This window comes from Camellia sinensis, chromosome 2 (assembly GCF_055761805.1).
Source record: "Camellia sinensis isolate YWXY chromosome 2, ASM5576180v1, whole genome shotgun sequence".
Taxonomy (NCBI): Eukaryota; Viridiplantae; Streptophyta; class Magnoliopsida; order Ericales; family Theaceae; genus Camellia; species Camellia sinensis.
This window is the reverse complement of record NC_138962.1, coordinates 183,598,898-183,619,935: the sequence shown is the minus strand read 5'-3', so window position 1 is coordinate 183,619,935 and position 21,038 is coordinate 183,598,898. Positions and strand designations below refer to the sequence as shown.

At 34.7% G+C, this 21,038-nt stretch overlaps 1 protein-coding gene across 3 annotated transcripts in view; it reads right to left on the bottom strand.

Moving 5' to 3' along the window:
- LOC114261760 (very-long-chain aldehyde decarbonylase CER1) overlaps positions 1 to 19,358 on the bottom strand; it is a 58,489-nt gene extending 39,131 nt beyond the window's left edge. For all 3 annotated transcript variants that reach the window (XM_082916351.1, XM_082916352.1, XM_082916353.1), the window contains exons 1-2: positions 19,201 to 19,358; positions 12,272 to 12,495 (exon numbers count right to left, since the gene is read on the bottom strand). In XM_082916351.1, the coding sequence (XP_082772477.1) occupies positions 12,272 to 12,495; positions 19,201 to 19,260 (284 nt within the window). In that variant the 5' untranslated portion in view covers positions 19,261 to 19,358. The remainder of the gene's footprint in view (positions 1 to 12,271; positions 12,496 to 19,200) is intronic.
- Between the last annotated feature and the right edge of the window lie 1,680 nt (positions 19,359 to 21,038).

The following is a 21,038-nucleotide window of genomic DNA, read 5'->3' as shown; positions in this document are numbered from 1 at the left end:
ACAACTATAGATAATTTTTTTGGGTTCATACACTACAAGAAAAGAGGGCAAAAAACACGGAAACATTTGCGACGGCGCATTCCCCGTCGCAAAAAATGGTCTTTTGCGACGGCAAAATTAACCGTCGCAAAAAATAGTTTTAGCAACGGCGTTTAACCGTCGGTAATAAAACTACACGGGCAAGTATTAAAATGCGGAAGTATTAGCGACGGCGTGTTGAACCGTCGCCAAAAAAAAATGTTTGAGACGGCATAAGTTTGCTGTCGCAAATACTCGACAATTTGCGACGGCAAATGTCCGTCGCGAAAAAAGGATTACCAAAACGGCGTCGGTTTATTAATAATTTTGTATCATTTGCGACGGTGTAAACCGTCCCGTCGCAAAAAGTAAAAAAAAAATTTCCCCCCCCTCTTCCCTTTCATTTTGCCGCTCAGTTGGATCAAAATCCCTAAAATTGTTTGAAACAAAATTTCTTTCCCCCAAAATCCCCAAACGAGCTACGGGCGACGAACGGCGAAGGGCTAGCGGTGGTGCGGCGACAACGAGCGACGAACGGCGAAGGGCTAGCGGTGGTGCGGCGACAACGAGCGACGAACGGCGAAGGGCTAGCGGTGGTGCGGTGGTGCTTCGACAACGACAGCTACTCAGGTATGCTCTCTCTCTCTCTCTCTCTGTGTATATATATATATATATATATATGTATTACCTGTTCAAAAAAAAATAAAAAAAATATACATGAATATAAATTTTTTTTTCTATTTGTAAATTTATTTATTTACTATTATTATTTTTTTAATAAAAAAATGACTTTGAAATATCTAGTTGAGGCCCTTTATAATTACTCATAATCTAATTTTATTTTTTTAATACTGTAAATTTTATTTAAAATTTATAACAATATCTCAAACTTTCACAATTAAAATTATTTTGATAAAGAGGCATTCAATATGTATTAAGGCATGGTTTGGGAACACTCAAATAAGTTATTTAATGATTTATTTTTATCATATTACCCCTCATTTCCATTGAACACACCCCTCTGAGACTATAGTTTACTCCTTCCAGACCCCATTAACTAGACTAATTTTGGTGTAAATCTTGCTTATATTTTTAGTGATGTGAGAAAATTAAATAAATCTTGCTGTATATTTGTGCTTGATTTATTTATTATTTTTGTGTGTTTTCAATTATGTTTGGTCTCAACTCTCGCACTGTGGTTTCTTTGGGTGGTGTCTCATATTGAATGGCTTGGTGAAGAACCGAGACTGAGACCAAACAATAGTGAAAAATCAAAACTGAGACCAAACATATCTGTATTCATTTACCTTTATTAAACCTTCTTTTTAATATCATTTAATAAATATCTGTGTCTGTTTGTTTTTTTATAGCAAAATAGGCACGTTAACCTGACCATGAAATCTTGATTGGAGAGGGATGAGTCATTCTGAGAATTTATATAGTCCTATATATGTATTTGATTATATTTTGGTTTTCAAACTTGATATCTGCAAACTCCAGGAGGGCTTAAGCCTCTGCCCTCTGGTTTTCTTTTATAACTCTGCACCTATTTGTTTTTTACTTCATTTGAATTTAAAAAAAAAAAAAAAGATTGTATTTTGGTTTTCATTTTTGTTTTTCTTCTAAAAAATTTGAAAATTTTGTTCGTCTTAGTTGTTGAAAGTGGTAACTGGTGACGGTGGTTAGAGGGGTTGCCAATGGGTGACGGAGTATAGATGAGTTTTGAGTTTGCTAAAAGGATCTCTTGATTTTGGGTAATAAAAAAAAAAAAAAAGTAGAATTTAATTTTGAATAGGTTTGAGTTAAAGAGCATAGATGAGTTTTGAGTATTTTTTAGACAAACTTAAATAGATGAGTTTTGAGTATTTTTTTGAATAGGTTTGAGTTAAAGGTATTATATTTAGAGTTACTTTGATGAGATATTTTTGTGGATGTGTACAGATGATGGATAAGAGTTGGATTGATTTGCCAAATAGGATGTCGAGCGAATACATTAATGGGATTGATGAATTCCTTGTGTTTGCCTACATCAATAGGGTTGAAGGATCGATGATCAGTTGTCCGTGTAGGAAGTGCGAGAATCGATACTATTTTGTACGAGAGGGTGTACGTGAGCATCTGATTTTGAATGGTTTTTTTAAAAAATACAAACATTGGATTAATCATGGGGAATCTTACGTATCTCTGCATGGTAATCGAGAGAATGAAACATTAGCTAATTTAGACATTGGGGATGATATGATTGGAATGATACAAGGGGCTATGGGAAATCCACATGCCGGTACAAGTGTTGAGGGTAATGAACCACAGGGGCCTGATCCCTATGCATCTGAACCCCAGCTCGGTCCAAATGCAGAGACTGCAAAGTATTTCAAACTTCTTCAAGATGCACAAAGTGAATTGTATCCGGGTTGTCAGAAGTTCACATCTTTGTCATTCATTGTTCGACTTTTACATTTGAAGGTGCTTAATCAGTGGACAGACAGGTCTGTTGACATGTTGCTTGAGTTATTGAATGAGGCGTTCCCGTTGGGTGTGAAACTCCCGGACTCATATTATAAAGCTCAAAAGGTCACAACAGATTTGGGCTTCACGTATGAGACGTGGGATGCATGTCCCAACAGTTGCATGTTGTTTCGAAACGAGAACACCAATCTTGATAAATGTGTCATATGCAACAGTTCTAGATGGAAATCAAATGGTGATGGTGGTTCAAATGGTCCTAACAAAGGTGGCAAACGAATAGCTGCAAAATAGATGAGGTATTTTCCTTTAAAGCCAAGGTCGCAGAGGTTGTTTATGTCATCCAAGACGGCCAAGTTAATGAGATAGCATGCAGAGGAACGAACTGATGATGGTGTCTTCAGGCATCCTGCTGACTCCCTTGCATGGAAAGATTTTGACCGTCGGAATCTTGACTTTAGTAATGATTGCCGAAGTGTAAGGCTTGGCTTAGCATCCGATGGTTTTAACCCATTCAGAACGATGAACATAGTTCATAGCACTTGGCCTGTTGTGCTCGTTCCATACAACTTGCCGCCATGGATGTGCATGAAGCAACCATTTCTAATTTTAGCCGTGCTTATTGACGGCCCAAAAGGACCTGGTGACAAGATTGATGTGTATATGCAACCGTTGATTGAGGAGTTGAAAGAACTATGGAATGAGGGTGTGTCAACATTTGATGCATCAACAAATCAAATGTTTCAAATGCATGCAACTTTACTGTGGACAATTAGTGATTTTCCTGCATACGCAAACTTGTTAGGATGGAGCACTAAAGGCGAATATGCATGTCCTTGTTGCAATAAGGAAACTACATCGTGTTGGTTGAAGCATAGTAGGAAACAATCATACTTGGGTCATCGCAGATTTTTACCTACTGGCCATAAATTACGGAAGGATAAAGTATCATTTGATGGTAGTCGGGAAGTCAGACTCAAACCAAAATTGTTGTCTGGAACTGAGATGTTGTTACAATTAGAATCTGAGGGTATTTTAACCCAATACAAGAGGGATGACCTTATGGAGAGGCATAGGAGACAGGTAGAGAAGGAGAAAGCTGGACATCGCACCCACAGTTGGAAGAAAAAGAGTATCTTTTATGAATTGCCATATTGGGAGCACAATCTAATAAGACACAACCTCGATGTGATGCATATAGAGAAGAATGTTTGTGACAATGTGTTGTGGACAATATTAGGGGTTGCAGGAAAATCGAAGGATGGTGTTAATGCTCGGCGTGATTTACAAGATATGAATATTAGAAAACCCCTACATTTGCAGTTAAGAGGGTCGAATAAAGCCTATTTACCACCAGCACAATTCACGATGACCAAGGATGAGAAAGATTTGTTCTTGAAAGTGTTGAAGGAAGTAAGAGTTCCCGACGGGTATTCATCCAATATATCACGTCGTGTGCGCTCACATGATAAAAGTATTGGGGGTCTTAAGAGCCACGATAGTCATATTCTGATGTAACAACTTATTCCATTGGCTATTCGAAGATCGTTACCGAAGAATGTAATTGAACCCTTGATTGAATTGAGCAATTTCTTTAGACAATTGTGTTCAAAAGTGAATCGTGCGACGGATTTGCAATATATTCAAGATCGTATCGCTATAACACTTTGTCATCTACAGAAAATATTTCCTCCGAGTTTTTTTGATATAATGGAGCACTTGCCTATACATCTAGCTGATGAAGCCTTATTGGGTGGAGCGATTCAGTTTTGATGGATGTATCCAATTGAGAGGTATCTTCTTACTTTAAAGCAATACGTGCGTAATAGAGCTCATCCTGAAGGATCAATTACTAAAGGATATCTTATGGAAGAATGCATGAATTTTTGTGCACAATATCTCAATGATGTGGAAACCAAATCTAGTCGACCCGTGAGGAACTATAGTGGTGCTGATAATTTGGGTCATGCTATTGGTGAAAACACAAGCATTTATCTTGATAATACTGCTTGGGTACAAGCTTATCGGTACATCTTATTCAATACAAGCGCGGTTCAACCATTCATAAAGTAGGTTAAGTCACTCATTCAATATTTTATTATGTTTTATTGAATTTTCAACTAAATTTTTTGTATTGCTAAAATTTCAATCTACACAGCAAACACCTTGAAGTACTTAAGCTCAAAATGCCTCGTGTCGACGATTATCAACTTCGGCGTGAACATTTTGAAACTTTTCACATTTGGTTCAAGGAACATGTATGTATTTAACTCTATAGATTCTAGTTACTTAAGTCGATCTACATTTTAAATTTTACATTTTCGTGTTAAATAGGTCCAAACTTTGCGAAGGACTACTGATGTCATATTTTCTGAAGAGATTATTCTATTGGCAAATGGTCCTCATAACCTGGCAAGGAGGTTCAACGGGTATATACTGAATGGGTTTCGGTATCGAGTAAAGGCCATGGATGATCGTCGAGCCACACAAAATTATGGTGTAGCTTTGAAGGCAGATACCATAAGTTATGCTAGTCGAAAAGACAAGAATCCTCGTCTGGGGTCTGTGTACTATTATGGACAATTGACAGATATTGTTGAGATTCGATATTCCAATGAGAAGAAACATGTGTTGTTTAAGTGTGATTAGATTGACAACATTCACAGAAAGAAAGAAGATGTCTTCAATTTCACGTTGGTGAACTTCAATCATTTGTTGTACCGAGATGATCGAATTACCAATGAACTCTTTCATCTTGGCGTCCCAAGCAGAGCAAGTTTGGTATGTTGCAGACCCGTTACAACCAGACTGGCAAGTCGTGGTGAAGATGTCTCAAAGAGGTTTATTTGATATGAGTTCGACTAATCCACAAATTGAGCCATACATGAGCCAACAATTGGAAGAAAATATAATGCTTCGTGATGAAGAAGTTGGTTGGGTGAGGGAAGCCGCAGAAGGGGAAACAGTTGATGTTCAAATAGGCTGATATTTAATCAACATTAGTAATTCAATTAAGGCCAAGGTTGTAGTTAATCATCAATTTCTTAATTTACTTTGTCTTTGTAATTGTATTAGTTCAATTAATGTCATATTATAGTTGATGACAAACCATTGTCTATGTTTCTAATGTCAATTAATGTTATATTGCTTGCAGATTATTATGGGAAGGAAGAGGAAGCCTGATCATCCCCGGCGCATGATGTCTGATGTGCTACATAACAGGACATCAGTAGCACCACCATCAGAGGAGGCATCACATCGGCCAGCATCGGAGGGGCCATTAGTGCCACAACCATCTGAAGGGCCATTAGTACCACCGTATCGACCACCATCGGTGGCACCACAACAGCTACCATGTACTCAGCCTCCACGCCTACCATCAGTGCGTCCGCCATCAGTGGCACCATAGCAGCTATCATCATCAGCTTATGAGCCATCCGCAGGTATATAAATTTGCTTTGATGTTCCTATGAACATTGTGCCAAGCCAATGGGAACAACTTGTGGAGTATTGGCATACTTCTGATGCTGAGGTATACAATTATGTTATATTTATGATATGTAAACATACAAATCATATTTACATACTTACATTTGTTGAACCTGTTATAGAAAATTGCAAATAGGAACGCTAAAAATCGGCGAGCTCATGGCATAGTTCATACCACAGGGCGTACTACTTTCTCTCAAATACGGCATGAGGTTTACATTTTATTGTTTTATTTTTGTATATAAATAAACATTGTATATTTGCAAATTATTTGGATTCTAATTTTCATATTTCTAAAAAAAATGTAGATGACCAGTAAGGGGGAGTCTACTGATAAGATGAATGTTTGGCTTATGACACGTAGAGTAGATGACCCAGAGGTTATCCAGACCTTGGTAGTTTCCAAACACCTTTGATTGTATTTAAAGTTTATTTTTTGTGTGTCAACCATCTTAATTTGGCATATACTTGTATGTCTTATTCAATACAGGATGAGTTTAATCGTCAACTCTCTATGCTACCTGAGGATGGTCGGACTTTGGAGGCTAGGAATGCCATTTTCCATGAGTTGATAGATCATGACGGACATGGATATTGTCACACATACGGGAGAATTGTGCCTCGGAGAGCAGTGTATAAAGATGGTGCTGGGCCATCACAGTCAACACCCCAGCCATCGACTATTGATCAGATCACGCAGCAGGTTCATGCAGAGCTAAGGGATGAGTTGAGGGAGGAGCTGCGAGCAGAGTTCTCTACACATTCGCACATACGGGAGAATTGTGCCTCGGAGAGCAGTGTATAAAGATGGTTCTGGGCCATCACAGTCAACACCCCAGCCATCGACTATTGATCAGATCACGCAACAGGTTCCTGCAGAGCTAAGGGATGAGTTGAGGGAGGAGCTACGAGCAGAGTTCTCTACACATTTGCAGCAGATGAGAGCTGAGATGATGGCCCTTGTGTCATAGGGGGCAAGTGTGGATCCCAACAGACAGGTTCCATATAAATTAAATTGTTTGATAGTTCAATTTTCACTCAAGATTATGTATAAAATTCGAATATGATTAACACATTATGCATTGACTAACATAGGTTCCTGATGCATCGAGTGGCCACCGGGCATTTAGGGAATCTGCAGAAGACGAGAATCCATATACACCACCACCAGAAGATCAGGTATAAAATGTATCTTTGCATTCTAAGCTAAAATGTATCTTTGCATTCTTTACATTCTAAGTTAAGAGACTTGTGGGAGAAGACGGGACTAGTTAGAGCTGGATTTAGCACGAAACTTGGCACACGCGACCTCCTAGGCACGAGAGACTTGTGGGAGAAGACGGGGCTCGAATCGGGTTCCCGGTTTGGGAGTTAGAGCCGGATTTCACTTTAGGCAAATTAGTTCCTTAAGAAACTTGAATTCGAGGAGTTAATGCCCCAAAATCACCAAACCGCGTCGGTTTAGGACGAAACTTGGCACACACGACTTCCTAGGCACGAGAGACTTGTGGGAGAAGACGGGGCTCGAATCGGGTTCCCGGTTTGGTAGTTAGAGCCGGATTTCACTTTAGGCAAACTAGTTCCTTAAGAAACTTGAATTCGAAGAGTTAATGCCCCAAATTCACCAAATGGCGTCAGTTTAGCACGAAACTTGGCACACACGACCTCCTAGGCACGAGAGACTTGTGGGAGAAGACGGGGCTCGAATCGGGTTCCCGGTTTGGGAGTTAGAGCCAGATTTCACTTTAGGCAAATTAGTTCCTTAAGAAACTTGAATTCGATGAGTTAATGCCCCAAAATCACCAAACCGTGTCGGTTTAGCACGAAACTTGGCACACACGACTTCCTAGGCACGAGAGACTTGTGGGAGAAGACGGGGCTCAAATCGGGTTCCCGGTTTGGGAGTTAGAGTCGGATTTCACTTTAGGCAAACTAGTTCCTTAAGAAACTTGAATTCGAGGAGTTAATGCCCCAAAATCACTAAACCACGTCAGTTTAGGACGAAACTTGGCACACACGACCTCCTAGGCACGAGAGACTTGTGGGAGAAGACGAGGCTCGAATCGGGTTCCCAGTTTGGGAGTTAGAGCTGGATTTTACTTTAGGCAAATTAGTTCCTTAAGAAACTTGAATTCGATGAGTTAATGCCCCAAAATCACCAAACCGTGTCGGTTTAGCACGAAACTTGGCACACACGACCTCTTAGGCAAGAGAGACTTGTGGGAAAAGACAGGGCTCGAATCGGGTTCCCGGTTTGGAAGTTAGAGCCAGATTTCACTTTAGGCGTTTAGTTCCTTAAGAAACTTGAATTCGAGGAGTTAATGCCCCAAATTCACCAAACGGCGTCAGTTTAGCACAAAACTTGGCACACACGACCTCCTAGGCACGAGAGACTTGTGGAAGAAGACGAGGCTCGAATCGGGTTCCCAGTTTGGGAGTTAGAGCCGGATTTCACTTTAGGCAAACTAGTTCCTTAAGAAACTTGAATTCGAGGAGTTAATGCCCCCAAATCACCAAACCGCGTCGGTTTAGCACGAAACTTGGCACACACGACTTCCTAGGCACGAGAGACTTGTGGGAGAAGACGGGGCTCGAATCGGGTTCCCGGTTTGGGAGTTAGAGTCGGATTTCACTTTAGGCAAACTAGTTCCTTAAGAAACTTGAATTCGAGGAGTTAATGCCCCAAAATCACCAAACCACGTCAGTTTAGGACGAAACTTGGCACACACGACCTCCTAGGCACGAGAGACTTGTGGGAGAAGACAGGGCTCGAATCGGGTTCCCGGTTTGGGAGTTAGAGCCGGATTTTACTTTAGGCAAACTAGTTCCTTAAGAAACTTAAATTCGAGGTGTTAATGCCCCAAATTCACCAATCGGCGTCGGTTTAGCACGAAACTTGGCACACACAACCTCCTAGGCACAAGAGACTTGTGAGAGAAGACGGGGCTCGAATTGGGTTTCCGGTTTGGGAGTTAGAGTCGGATTTCGGTCTAGTCAAAATTATTTACTAAACTATCTTTCTAATTATATAGTAGTTAATTTTTTTATATTTTTCTGTAATTAAAATATTAAAACCATTATATTGTTATTAATTATTTTTATTTTATTTTTTTCAGATATTTCCTGAGTAGCAGCTTGCTTCGTGTGGAATGTGGGCATGTAAAGATTATGACCAACTTCTGTTTTTGTAACCCACGAAAGAATCAAGAGGAAAACTTTTGGTTTTGATTTTGATTTTGATTTATGTTATTTAAATTTGTGAACAACATTATGTATGTATCATGTGACCAACATTATGTATTTTCATCATTTGCCAACTTTTGTTTATGTATGTATTTATATTATTATGTAATTTTTGGATTTTTTTTGTAGTTATTTTTCATTTGCCAACATTACATCATTTGCCAACATTAGTTATTTTATTTATGTATTTATATTATTATATCATTTGCCAACATTACAGGTTATTTTTATATTTTTAATAATTGTAAAACAGGGTTTTTTTTTAATTTTTTTTGAGACGGCAGCACATCCCGTTGCAAAAAAAAAAAAAAAAAAGTGCCAAGCTTTTTGCGACGGCAGCCATACTGTCGCAAAAGGTATGGAATTTATTGAAAAACAAGGCTTTAGCGACGGTATAATTGCCGTCGCCAATAGTCATTAGCGACGGCTCAGGTTGCCGTCGACAATAGTCAAAAGCCAGATTTTTGCCGTCGCACAAACCTATTTTAGCGACGGAAAACTTGTGCCGTCGCAAAAAAACCCAGATTTTCATTCATTATTGGCGACAGAAAATTGCCGTCACAAAAAAGAAAATTTTCCGTCGCAAACACAATGGCGACGGCAGTTGCCGTCGCTAAAGCTCTTTTGCAACCCCCTTTGTTGCGACCCCCACTTGCCGTCGCAAAAAGAAAAATTACCGTCGCAAATAGCTTTTGAGACGGCGTGCGGGAGTATTTGCGACGGCGTTTTGCCGTTGCAAAAAATAATTTTTTTTGTAGTGATAGCATTATTGTAAATATATTTTACCTTTCTCAGTTATTATTAAATATCATGTTATTTTCTCAACTTTATAACCGTACTTGGTTTCACTTTCATCCCTTTAAAAGGGGGACATTTTGTTTTTGTAGTTGAGGGTTCTAAATGTATGATTTTAAAGTTAAGAAGAATAACGTAATATTCAGTAATAATTGAAAGGATAAAATGTAATTAACCTTTTGTTCTTGTTTCCTTTTTTTAAAATATCATGTCTAAACCCAAATAGAGAACTTAAACCCCTGTCTTAATATTTGATTTTGTTTTTGTTTTTAGAATTGATTAATGCATGTTGTAACACCTACCAAAAAACGTAACAAAAGTTCCTACTGTTAAAAGGCTGGCTTCCATCTAACTTTCATATATATATATATATATATATATTGTGTTGTGTGGTGTGCCCTTGAGGACCACTCATTGTAATTGCTAATTCATTTTGTTGAGTTTTCAAATTTGGTTTTTGATCATAAAAAAATAATAATTAATTTCTGTTACATGATTCTTTTCTTTTTGGGTACTGAAATAATTTTTTTAAAATATCTTTTTTTTTAATATTTATTTTTATCAAATTAATTCCAAATTTTTTAAAAAAAAATTCAAAAGTAAATCTTGAAAACTTAACAAAACAGTATTAAAAAATAAAATAAAATAAAAGAAGAAAAACACAAAACAAAAAGTGAAAAACACGAACTATTTTAGTTTGGGAAGTTGTTATTTTAGTAGGCTATTTTAGTTTTTGGCTATTTTAGTAGGCTAAAATTTTTGTGTTTGGGAAGATGATTGGATTTTTTTATGGTTGGATGTGATGTTTGTGAGAGAAAAAATGAAATGATTATGGATTTGATGTGATATTTTGTCTTATTAGCTATTTTAGCCTATTTTGTCTTTTTGTGAATTTTAGCCTAAATTAGGCTATTTTTTTACTTCCCAAACACCATTGTACACTCAAATTTAATGTGTTGTAAACCTCGCCTAAAATTAATCTAATTCACAAACTCCGCACACTAGGGCATAAGCTGTGTTTGGTTTGCTTTTTAGAAATTTTCTCTAAAATCTAAAAATTAATTTTGTAAGAAAATAAATAAATAAAAAATAAAAAACACTTATCATTTTTATATAGTTATATTTTTTTGTAGGACAAAAATAATTTAAAAAATTTTAAATATACATCTTTTATATTTATTATTTTAAATAATTTCTAATTTTTCAAAATAAAATCTAGAAAGATTTTCAAAGAATGAAACCAAACATAAAAAAATCTTCTAATTATTTGTTGTTGTTTTCTCTTTGAATTTATTAATTTATTAAAGACAAAATTTCATAAAAACAGCCTAATTGAAATAGAACCATTCCGAATATTAGAACTACGCACTCTGTTTGGTTTAGTTTTTTATTTTTCAGATTTCTTTATCTTTAATTAAATTTTTTTCATATTTTTTTATCTTTAATTGAAATGGTCTAAATTAAAATAAATAAATTATGTTAAATTGATGAAATTAAAAATTTAAGATTTATTTTGTTACGACAAACAAATTTAAAAACCCTTTTCATAATTTTTCCAAATTTAAAAATAAAAAATTGAATCACTGCAAAAGATTAAGATTTTAGAGACCAAAGTTTAGAGACAAAATTATTTTTTAGGGACTAAATATTTTTATTGCGAAAAATGTTGTTATTATATTTTTAGCAACGGAAATTAGATATTAGTGATGAATTATTATCCTTTTGGGACCAAATTTTTGTCTCAAAAAATAAACCATTTTGAGACTAAATTATTTTGTCCCTAAAAGTCAATTTATTAGTGATATTTTCAAAATTGTCACTAAAAGTCTTGTTTTTGACTTTTTAAAATGACTTTTTAACGACTATCCTCATGAAGATAGAAATTGGTCCCTAAATATCTTTTGCAACAAAATTTTCACTTTTAGAGACCATAATATTTAATCTCTAAAACTCTTATATATTGCAGTGAATCTTAAAACCAAACAGAATGATGAAGACTCAAAATCACATTCTCATTCCGAACACTCAAATTTGATCATGCATGTGCTCGTGAATGGTGTGTAAAAATAAGAAAAAATCACAACTCAGTGATAGTTTTACAAAACAATTACAAATTCATGAAAAATCTTAAGGCTTTAATTATTAATGCACATAAACTTTACCACTAAACTGAAATTATTTTTAAAAGTTTAAAATAGTAATTGTCCTAAAAATAATTAGAGAGAGAGAGAGGGAGAGAGAGAGAGAGAGAGAGAGTACGGACCAGTTGCTTTCTCTGTCAACTTGCTCAAAATCAATGGTCTTATCTACAATCCTGTTGGTGCCTTTGGCAGTTCGGTAGCGAGAGAGGCTGATCCAGATTTGGTTGTGAAGCATTCTTGACATTAGAAATGGGAATATCAGCAAATTGCCTAAGTCCCTCTCTTTCTCATCCTTCATCATGTATGAGTATATGCTATGAACCACCCACGGTGCCAATACCATGTACTATATATTATAAAACCAAAAAAAAAAAATTTTAAAAAAAATAATGAAAGTTAGTAACAACAATAGAAGAGTTTTTTTTTTCTATACAAAAAAATAGAATATCACTAGTTTGTAACCTACGATAATCGAACCGTTCAGTTTATGTCATTAGTTTGATGAAAAAATGATATCTTAATCATTAAATTCAATAACAATTGATATTTTAAAAAAAAATTTGGACGCCTACATTTAATGTAATGACTAAAAATACTTTCATTTCCAATGGTTTTACTACAAAATTAAACAAATAGTTTCGATTAAAAATAAATTAAAAGATTACGGTTTAAATTAATAAAATTAAAAATCCAAGGCCTATTTTGTTACAATGGTCATATAGTTGTTTTTTTTTTTTTTTTTTTTTGTAATACAATCACAAAATTATATTTATTTTTACTTTTCTTTTTTAAGAAAAAATTAATAATGAGATTGATTATATTTTATTTTTTTTTCAATAATGATTTACGTATAAAATTGTAAAAATGAAACAAAATGAATCATTAAACGTGAAGACTTTATTGTGAGTCTAACAGATCAGGACTAGACTGTTCAATCCAAATTAAAAACTGCAAGTTCACACAATCTAATAATAAAAGACTAAAAAAATAACAATATTATGCATTTAGAAAAATTATTCTAAAGATAAAATGTGTGGACTACATATGACCCCACTATATTAAAATTAAATTTACATCATATAATTTATTTTCAGGAAAAGTGTTTTTCAAAAGAAATGAGCTATTCTGGTTCTAAGCCGATGGTAGTGTGCCAGCCAAGTCACACAAGTTAGTGGAGCAATGGATTTCCTTTAGAAAAATCACACGTCAGAGAAATTTATAAAAAAATTAATTTAAAAAATGTAATTTTACTTTTTAATAATTAAGAAATTATCACTAATTTAAAAATATTTTTTCGAAAACATTCAAAAAATTTATTCCCTCCCTGTCCTTACCCTCCACAATTTCTGTCCCTTAAATTACTTCATTATCATATAATAATATTTCATTCTAATTGAAATGAGTTGACATGTAAGGGACTCGTGGAGATTTAGAATTGACCATTTTTTTATGGAGTAATACTAGATATCATATATTTATATTTACAAATTTATCTATATAATAATGTGGTATGAGTGTTAAGTTTACCATCATTAAATGTGTAACAAATCAAAAATTGGCACATATCTTATTATATCAATGTGGATGCTTTTGAAAATCTTAAATATTTTCCTTTTATATGTCACCACTACCTCATTAAAACAGAATAATAAATATGGGAAATTTTATACCTATTTATCACGTTTGTGATTTTTTGTTATGATCTAGGGTAGTGTTAATTATGATTGATTATAGTGTTAATTATGATTAATTCTGATATTAGTTATAATCTAATGTGTTTATTATTTTAGTTATAATTGTAAAAGTCTTTGATTATACCTTATGTGGTATTTGGTTATGATTCATTATATTTTTTTTTCCAATTATGACAGAAAATTATTTAATTGTGACATTTATCATAATTTCATATGGTACAAAGAATGTATATATTCTAGAATGACCATAATGTAGTAAGGAAAAAATTCATACAAAATTTTCATATATAATAATATGATTCAATGTGCACCATTCACTTTAAAAAATATATAAAAATGACATTATCATATTGTTTTTAAATCTCAAGCCAACTCGTTTAACCAAATATAAGAAGGCTTTTTTTAAAAAAGTAAAAAAATAAAAAAAATCAATGAATTATTAAATAAATTGAGCCTTTTAGCAAATGTTTGAATTGAGCCTTTTAAAAAATATATGAATTTAAGTGTTAAAATAAAGCATATGCATATTATCTTTTATATTTTTTTTAGTTTATGAGTTAAATATTCACCTCATACCCTAAAACTATCAAATTGGGCAAACATCGAACCGGGGCCACTCCTAGTGCAAACCCCTAAAAGTTTTTTTATTTTATTTATTTTATTTTTTATTTTTTATTTTTTTTGCACTTTTCCTTTTTTAAAGGAGCAATTACTTAACGGTGTAACATAAAGAAAAAAAAAATACACAAACACGAAGGGTTTATGGCTTTTTACTTGTACTTCATCCAAAATCATGAATCACTTGCACTCTTTATGTATTTATAATTCCTATGTATTTGTTTGTTTTTTTTTTTTTTTTTTTTTTCGACCCAACTGTTAACTAACTCCTCTTCTTTTTCAGTAAGTACACGAAGAGAAGTTATTTGGTGGCCTAGGGCATTGCGTAACTCTCTTGAGTGCCACATGATCTTGTTAGCCATTCTTAAATGCAAAGGGCGTATACAATCATGTGACTTCCGGGGCATTGCCTAACTCTCTTAAGTGCCACATGATATTCTTAAATGCAAAGGGCATATACAATCATATGACTTTCGAAAGCGTTATAATAATATTTTAAAGGCACCAAATAACATTTCCATGAAAATAAGGTCATATTACACCATCTTTGTTCGAAATATATAAATTTTTTGCACATGAAAAAAAATAAAAAAAATAAAAAGTAAAACCAAGTAAATAAATAACCAGTTAAAATTTTATGATCTAGAACTTTGTAGATATGCTTAAGTGAGCTCTTCTAGCATGAAGGGAAACACCTTTGATGAATAGGGATGGCAATTTGAAATCGGTCCGATGGAGACCCGACCCCGAATTGAGCGGGTTTTTCCCGAAAAATACCCCCGACAGGACGAGGATGGTATTTAAAAATCAATCCCCGAACATATTCAGGCCGGGGACGGGGATCAGTGTCCCAACCCCGTACCCGGCCCGGCCCCATCGCTGATCCCCGGCCGATTTATCCTCGATATTAAATTACGATTTTACCTTTATATATATATATAAGCCACTGACTAAGCCACTGATTTTACCCTTTTTATATATATAAACCAATCACTGACTTTGACCCTCAGATCTCATCTCTCTCTCATTTCTACACCGTCTTCGTCTCTCATCTCCCTCTAGCTCACTGGCTTCTCTCTCTCTCTCTCTCTCTCTCTAACAGATCCACCGCCCCCACACCGCGTCTCTCATCCACTCCCTCCCTTCTCGACGTCGCTGACCACCACCGCCGTCAAGCTCGTACCACCACCACCGCTCACAGATCAATTTTCTGAATTTTTTTTTTTCTGATCAGTTTCACAATTTTTTTTTTTGTTTTTAGATCTGTTTCAGATCTCATCTATCTCGGATGATGGTTGTATTTTCTAATTTTTTTTTCAGATCTGTTTCAGATCTGTCTCACAAATTTTTTTTTTTGTTGTTTTTAGATCTGTTTCAGATTTGCCTCGGATGATGATGATGATGTTGTTGTATTTTCTGAATTTTTTTTTTTTTTTTTTTTTTTAGCCAGGGAATGCTCGGGGTCGGGGAAACCCAATCCTCGTTGGGGGCGGGGGTGGGGGCAGTAATAGGTTCCCCGTCGGGGATAGGGGCCGGGGCCGGGGCCGGGGAAAATTCGACCATTGGGGATCGAGGACGGGGAGGGTGATCCCCGGCCCCGCCCCGGCCCATTGCCATTCAATGATGAATGTTAATTATGTGGTTATTCTAGAAACCAAGTCTTTTATGATTATGTATGTATTATTTTCTTGGTTGGATTTTGGAAAAATATAGAATGAACCACAATACTTTCAACTCCATGTCATGAAAACACTGGCAAAACAAATTAAATATGAGTAATGGTATATAAATTTTTTTTTAATTTATTTTTACCATTTTACAAATTGATGTGCTAATAAATTATTTTTATAATTTAATTCTAGTGGGTTTCATTTCAAAAAACATGGGTTTACTTTTGCAAGTCTTGTTAGTATGTAAAAAATAAAAATTAAAAAAAATCCTTATAAGAAAATTTTATTTGCAAGTAAAAAAAAAAAAAATTGTAATATTTATTAGTTTGTATGATATTATTGTTTCCAATAAGTACATGTATAGGTGCTTTCCCTTCCTTGATGTGGAACATTTTTCATTGGTAACATGAAGAATCCTACTTCTCGAACAATATTACGGAGTTTTAAATTTTTAAAAAAATAAAACGTTATTTGAAAAGTAGTCAAAAAAAAGTAAAATCAGTGAACCAAATTCATTTTAAGTACAATTTGAATCACTAATTTAAATTTACTACACGTTTTAATTTTTATTTTTTTATCACTTTTCACACTACTTCAAGCTCCCATTTTTTTTCAATCAAACAATGATCACTTAGGTTGTGTTTGGAGTATGAATTTCATTGAAATTTTAGAAAACGAAAGGGAAAAAAATAAGTGAAATATAACTATATTCCACTCACATTTTATCTATATTTTCTCTTTCTAATTCTAAATACTTACTTAAATTCATAATTCAAATACAATCTTAGAGAGCAAAGAGAATCTAACTTAAAAGAATATTTAACATAGATACAAATGTAACAGATGCAACATATTTATATGTACCTACATAGGGTAAGCATGATGTAATATGTGTATGTGAAGCAGTTAGATTAATTATGATAATTGCTAAGTTTAAATAGTTAGATCTCAAAGGAATACTACAACAAATTAGAATTCTAGAGACAAAAATTTAATAGTAAAATCACTTTTTATAGACTAAAATAGTTTAATTGTCAAAAGTCTCTTCTTTTTCTTTTTTTATCAGCGAAATTGGGCATATATAGTAATGAAGTACTATCTTTTATAGACTAAAATAGTTTAATTGTCAAAAGTCTCTTCTTTTTCTTTTTTCTTTTTTTTTATCAACGAAATTGGGCATATATAGTAATGAAGTACTATCTTTTTAGAAACAAATTTTTTGTTTTAAAAATAAAACTTTTTTACATCAAATTATTTTGTCCGTACAAATAAATTGATTATAAACATGTTCAAAATTGTCACTGAAAGTTATTTTTTTTGACTTTCTCAAATGACCACAACTCTCATAAAGACGTGAATTAGTTTCCAAATATTTTTTCCAACAAAATGTTCACTTTTTAAAAACAAAAAACGGTTTAATTCCTAAAACAAGTTGTAGTGATAGGGAAAATCGTAACATAGCTTCAAAGAACTATATATTTTATATAATAGTATAAAAATATGGGGAGGCTTCCCTCTAATTAGGTTTCTCAATTGGAGAGTATTGTTGGACCTCCGTGGACCTACAACGAAACCCTCATCTATGATCCGAACTGTACAATATGTAAGGTTCGTTGAGTACTTCATTCTTATAAAAAATAATGTTGATCAGATATCAATAGTCACTTGATCAAATTACATTTGTATCAACAATTTATTTTAAAAATTATACATACCGTTGATGCAAATATGATCTGATCAAGTGACTATCGATATTCGATCAACGTAATTTTTTTATAAGGATAAAGTATTAGATGAGTCCTATATATTTAACAGTTGGATTATCAATGCGGATTTTGTGATGGGCCGATGAGACTCAACAACATCCTCCAATCCAATTTGTAACGGAAAGAAGCGTTCCTCTAAAAATATATAGAGGAAAAAATAGAGAGAACACATATCATTATCTTATCTGCAACAAATGAATAGAATAACTAGGTATATATGTATGCACTGGTGGGATAGGAATACCTTGAAGTAGGGATGGCAATTTAAACCCGGCCCGATGGGGACCCGACCCCCCGATCCCGAATGACACGGTTTTTCCCCGAAAATTATCCCCATAGGGCCGGGGACGGTATTAAAATTTAAATCCCCGATAATTTTCGGGCCGGGGACGGGGATAAGTTTTACGGCCCCGGACCGCCCCGGCCCCGGCCCCTGTCCCCGTTTCCCCAATAGGAAATTACAGATATAACCCCTATATATATATATATGTTCCTATTGAAGATGTAAACACTACCACAGATATAACCCTCGCCTCCTCTCTCTCTCTCTCTGTCAAACCCTCGTCTCCCTCCGATGTACCTCCATCCGATCTCCATCCCTCCTTCCAACCTCACTGCCTCACCCCGACCTCCATCCTTGTCTCCGTCCGATCTGCCTCACGCCGATCTCTCTCCCTCCCTCTGATCTCACGCCGATTTCTCTCCCTCCCTCCGATCTGCCTCACGACGATCTCTCTCCCTCCATTCCGTCTGAGCTCAGATCGCCGTCGTCGTCTCTCCGATCTGCCTCGCTTCTGTCGCCTCTCCAATCTGCCTCGCTTCTGCCGCCTCATTCAACCATCTGAGCCTCTAATGAAGATCTGAAAAAGATTTGTTAGATTTTTTTATTTTTTATTTTTATTTTTTTACATTTGATGAATTTAGGGATAAAATGATATATTTAGATCATTTTTTACAATTATTTTTTATTTTTATTTTTATTTTTTATATTTTTATAAATATAGGGATAAAATGATCTATTTAGATCTGTTGATGATTGTTGTTGTTGTTGATGAGTCTGTGCGCAGATCTGTTGTTGTTGGATGTTTATGATGTTCTTGTTTTTTTTTTTTTTTTTTTTTTTAATTTTAGCCGGGGAATTATCGGGGTCGGGGAAACCCGATCCCCGTTGGGGGACGGGGGCGGGGGTGATGATATGCTCCCCGTCGGGGATCGGGACCGGGGACGGGGAAAGTTCTACCATCGGGGATCGGGGACGGGGAGTGTGATCCCCGGCCCCGCCCCGGCCCGTTGCCATTCCTACCTTGAAGCTTCCAAGGTGTTTCCATGGCCAGTCAGTGAGCACTCCAGGTTTAGAAGCCATACTTCCTCTTTCTCTCACTCCTCTTCCTTTATCTTCTACTCCAATATATTATATATAGAGCTCTATAGAGCTTCACTCCAATAAATGTCTACACTTACATTTGCCAATTGTCATGAATGCATTCTCTGCAGCTATTTTCCAACACTTTTCCATTAAACTTAGACTTGGTTTGGGGTACACTAAATAATACAAAAAGTTAAAAGTTACTACCCTATTTAAGTCATACCATCTTATTTAAATCACATCACCTCTCTAATACATCACATCAAACCCAACCCATATAAACCAATAAATCAAAAAGTGCACTTTTAGTGACTTTCTCACAGCTGTGACATTAGTAAATTTATTTGATCCTCACAATGAAAATATACATATATATATATATATATAAGAATCGCTTAACTACTTTAGATTTATCTTTTCTTATTGATTTTATCATTTTATTTTGAATAATTACTAATGGTGGCCTATAGATTGAGTGAAGATTTTTTCGTAATTACGCAAACATTTTTGGTCAATTATGCAACAAGTTTTTTTTCGTAATTACGCAAACATTCTTGGTTAATTATACAACAGAATTTTTCGTAATTACGTAAATATTCTTAGTCAAATATAAAAAGTGTTGTTATTAGCACCCCATAAATTATTTTGAACCTCCCAATTTTTAACTTTTTTTTATTACAATAATAACCTCAAATAAAATTACTAAAAAAGACATCATTAATTTTGGAACATCACATATCACAATTAAACTTACACACACACTACATCATGAATTAGGGTTTATGAGAGCACCCACCTCCACCACCACCCATCCATCTTTCCTAAATCCCATCTTCAAAACCTACCCACCCTCAAAACCTTGAAAACTCTTTGGCGGCAATATTCTAGCGGTAACAGTGACAACTATTTGACTACCTACACTTCTCAGGCAATGGCAATATTCTAGCGGTAACATTGGCAACCCTTTGGCAGAATACAGGCTCAAACATTACTTATTTGTTCGGGATAGCGTTGCCGAACAAATAAGTAATGTTCAGGAATGCAGGTCTGAACATGAAAATTTTTTAATACATTGAACAATCAAAATTGTTAATACTTGCAGAAGTTTTCATTTTTTCAAGGTCGGGAATATAGGCCCGAACATTACTTATTTGTTCGGAAAGGCATTTGCCAACAAATAAGTAATGTTCAGTAATGCAGGTTCGAACATGAAAATTTTTTAACACATTGGACGATCAAAATTGTTAACGTTTGTAGAAGTTTTTATTTTTTCAAGTTCGGGAATACAGGACCGAACATTACTTATTTGTTTTGGAAGGCATTCTCGAACAAATAAGTAATGTTCGGGAATATAGATCCGAACATGGAAATTTCTTAATACTTTGAATGGTCGAAATTTTTAACACTTGTAGAAGTTATCAAAAGTAGCCTAAATCCATTATCAGGTTCAAAAGTTATTCCTTCATCACATAGCTTTGATAATATTGATGCGTAATTCTCTACTGAACTCACAATTTTATAATATCTACCAACAAAACCAACCAAACTAATTATTATAATTTTTTTCCTACAAGAGAAGAAATTATTGCGAGAAAACTAAAAAATTATGTATATATATAGAGAGAGAGCGCATACCAACTATGACAATGGTGGATGAGGCAGATGAGATAATAATCACATTGACTCTTCTTTTTCTTGGTGAGTTTTGTTAGGGTTTTTTGGAAGAGGGATTTTTTTGGGGGTGTAGGGGGTTTGCATTTAATTTGTGGAATGTT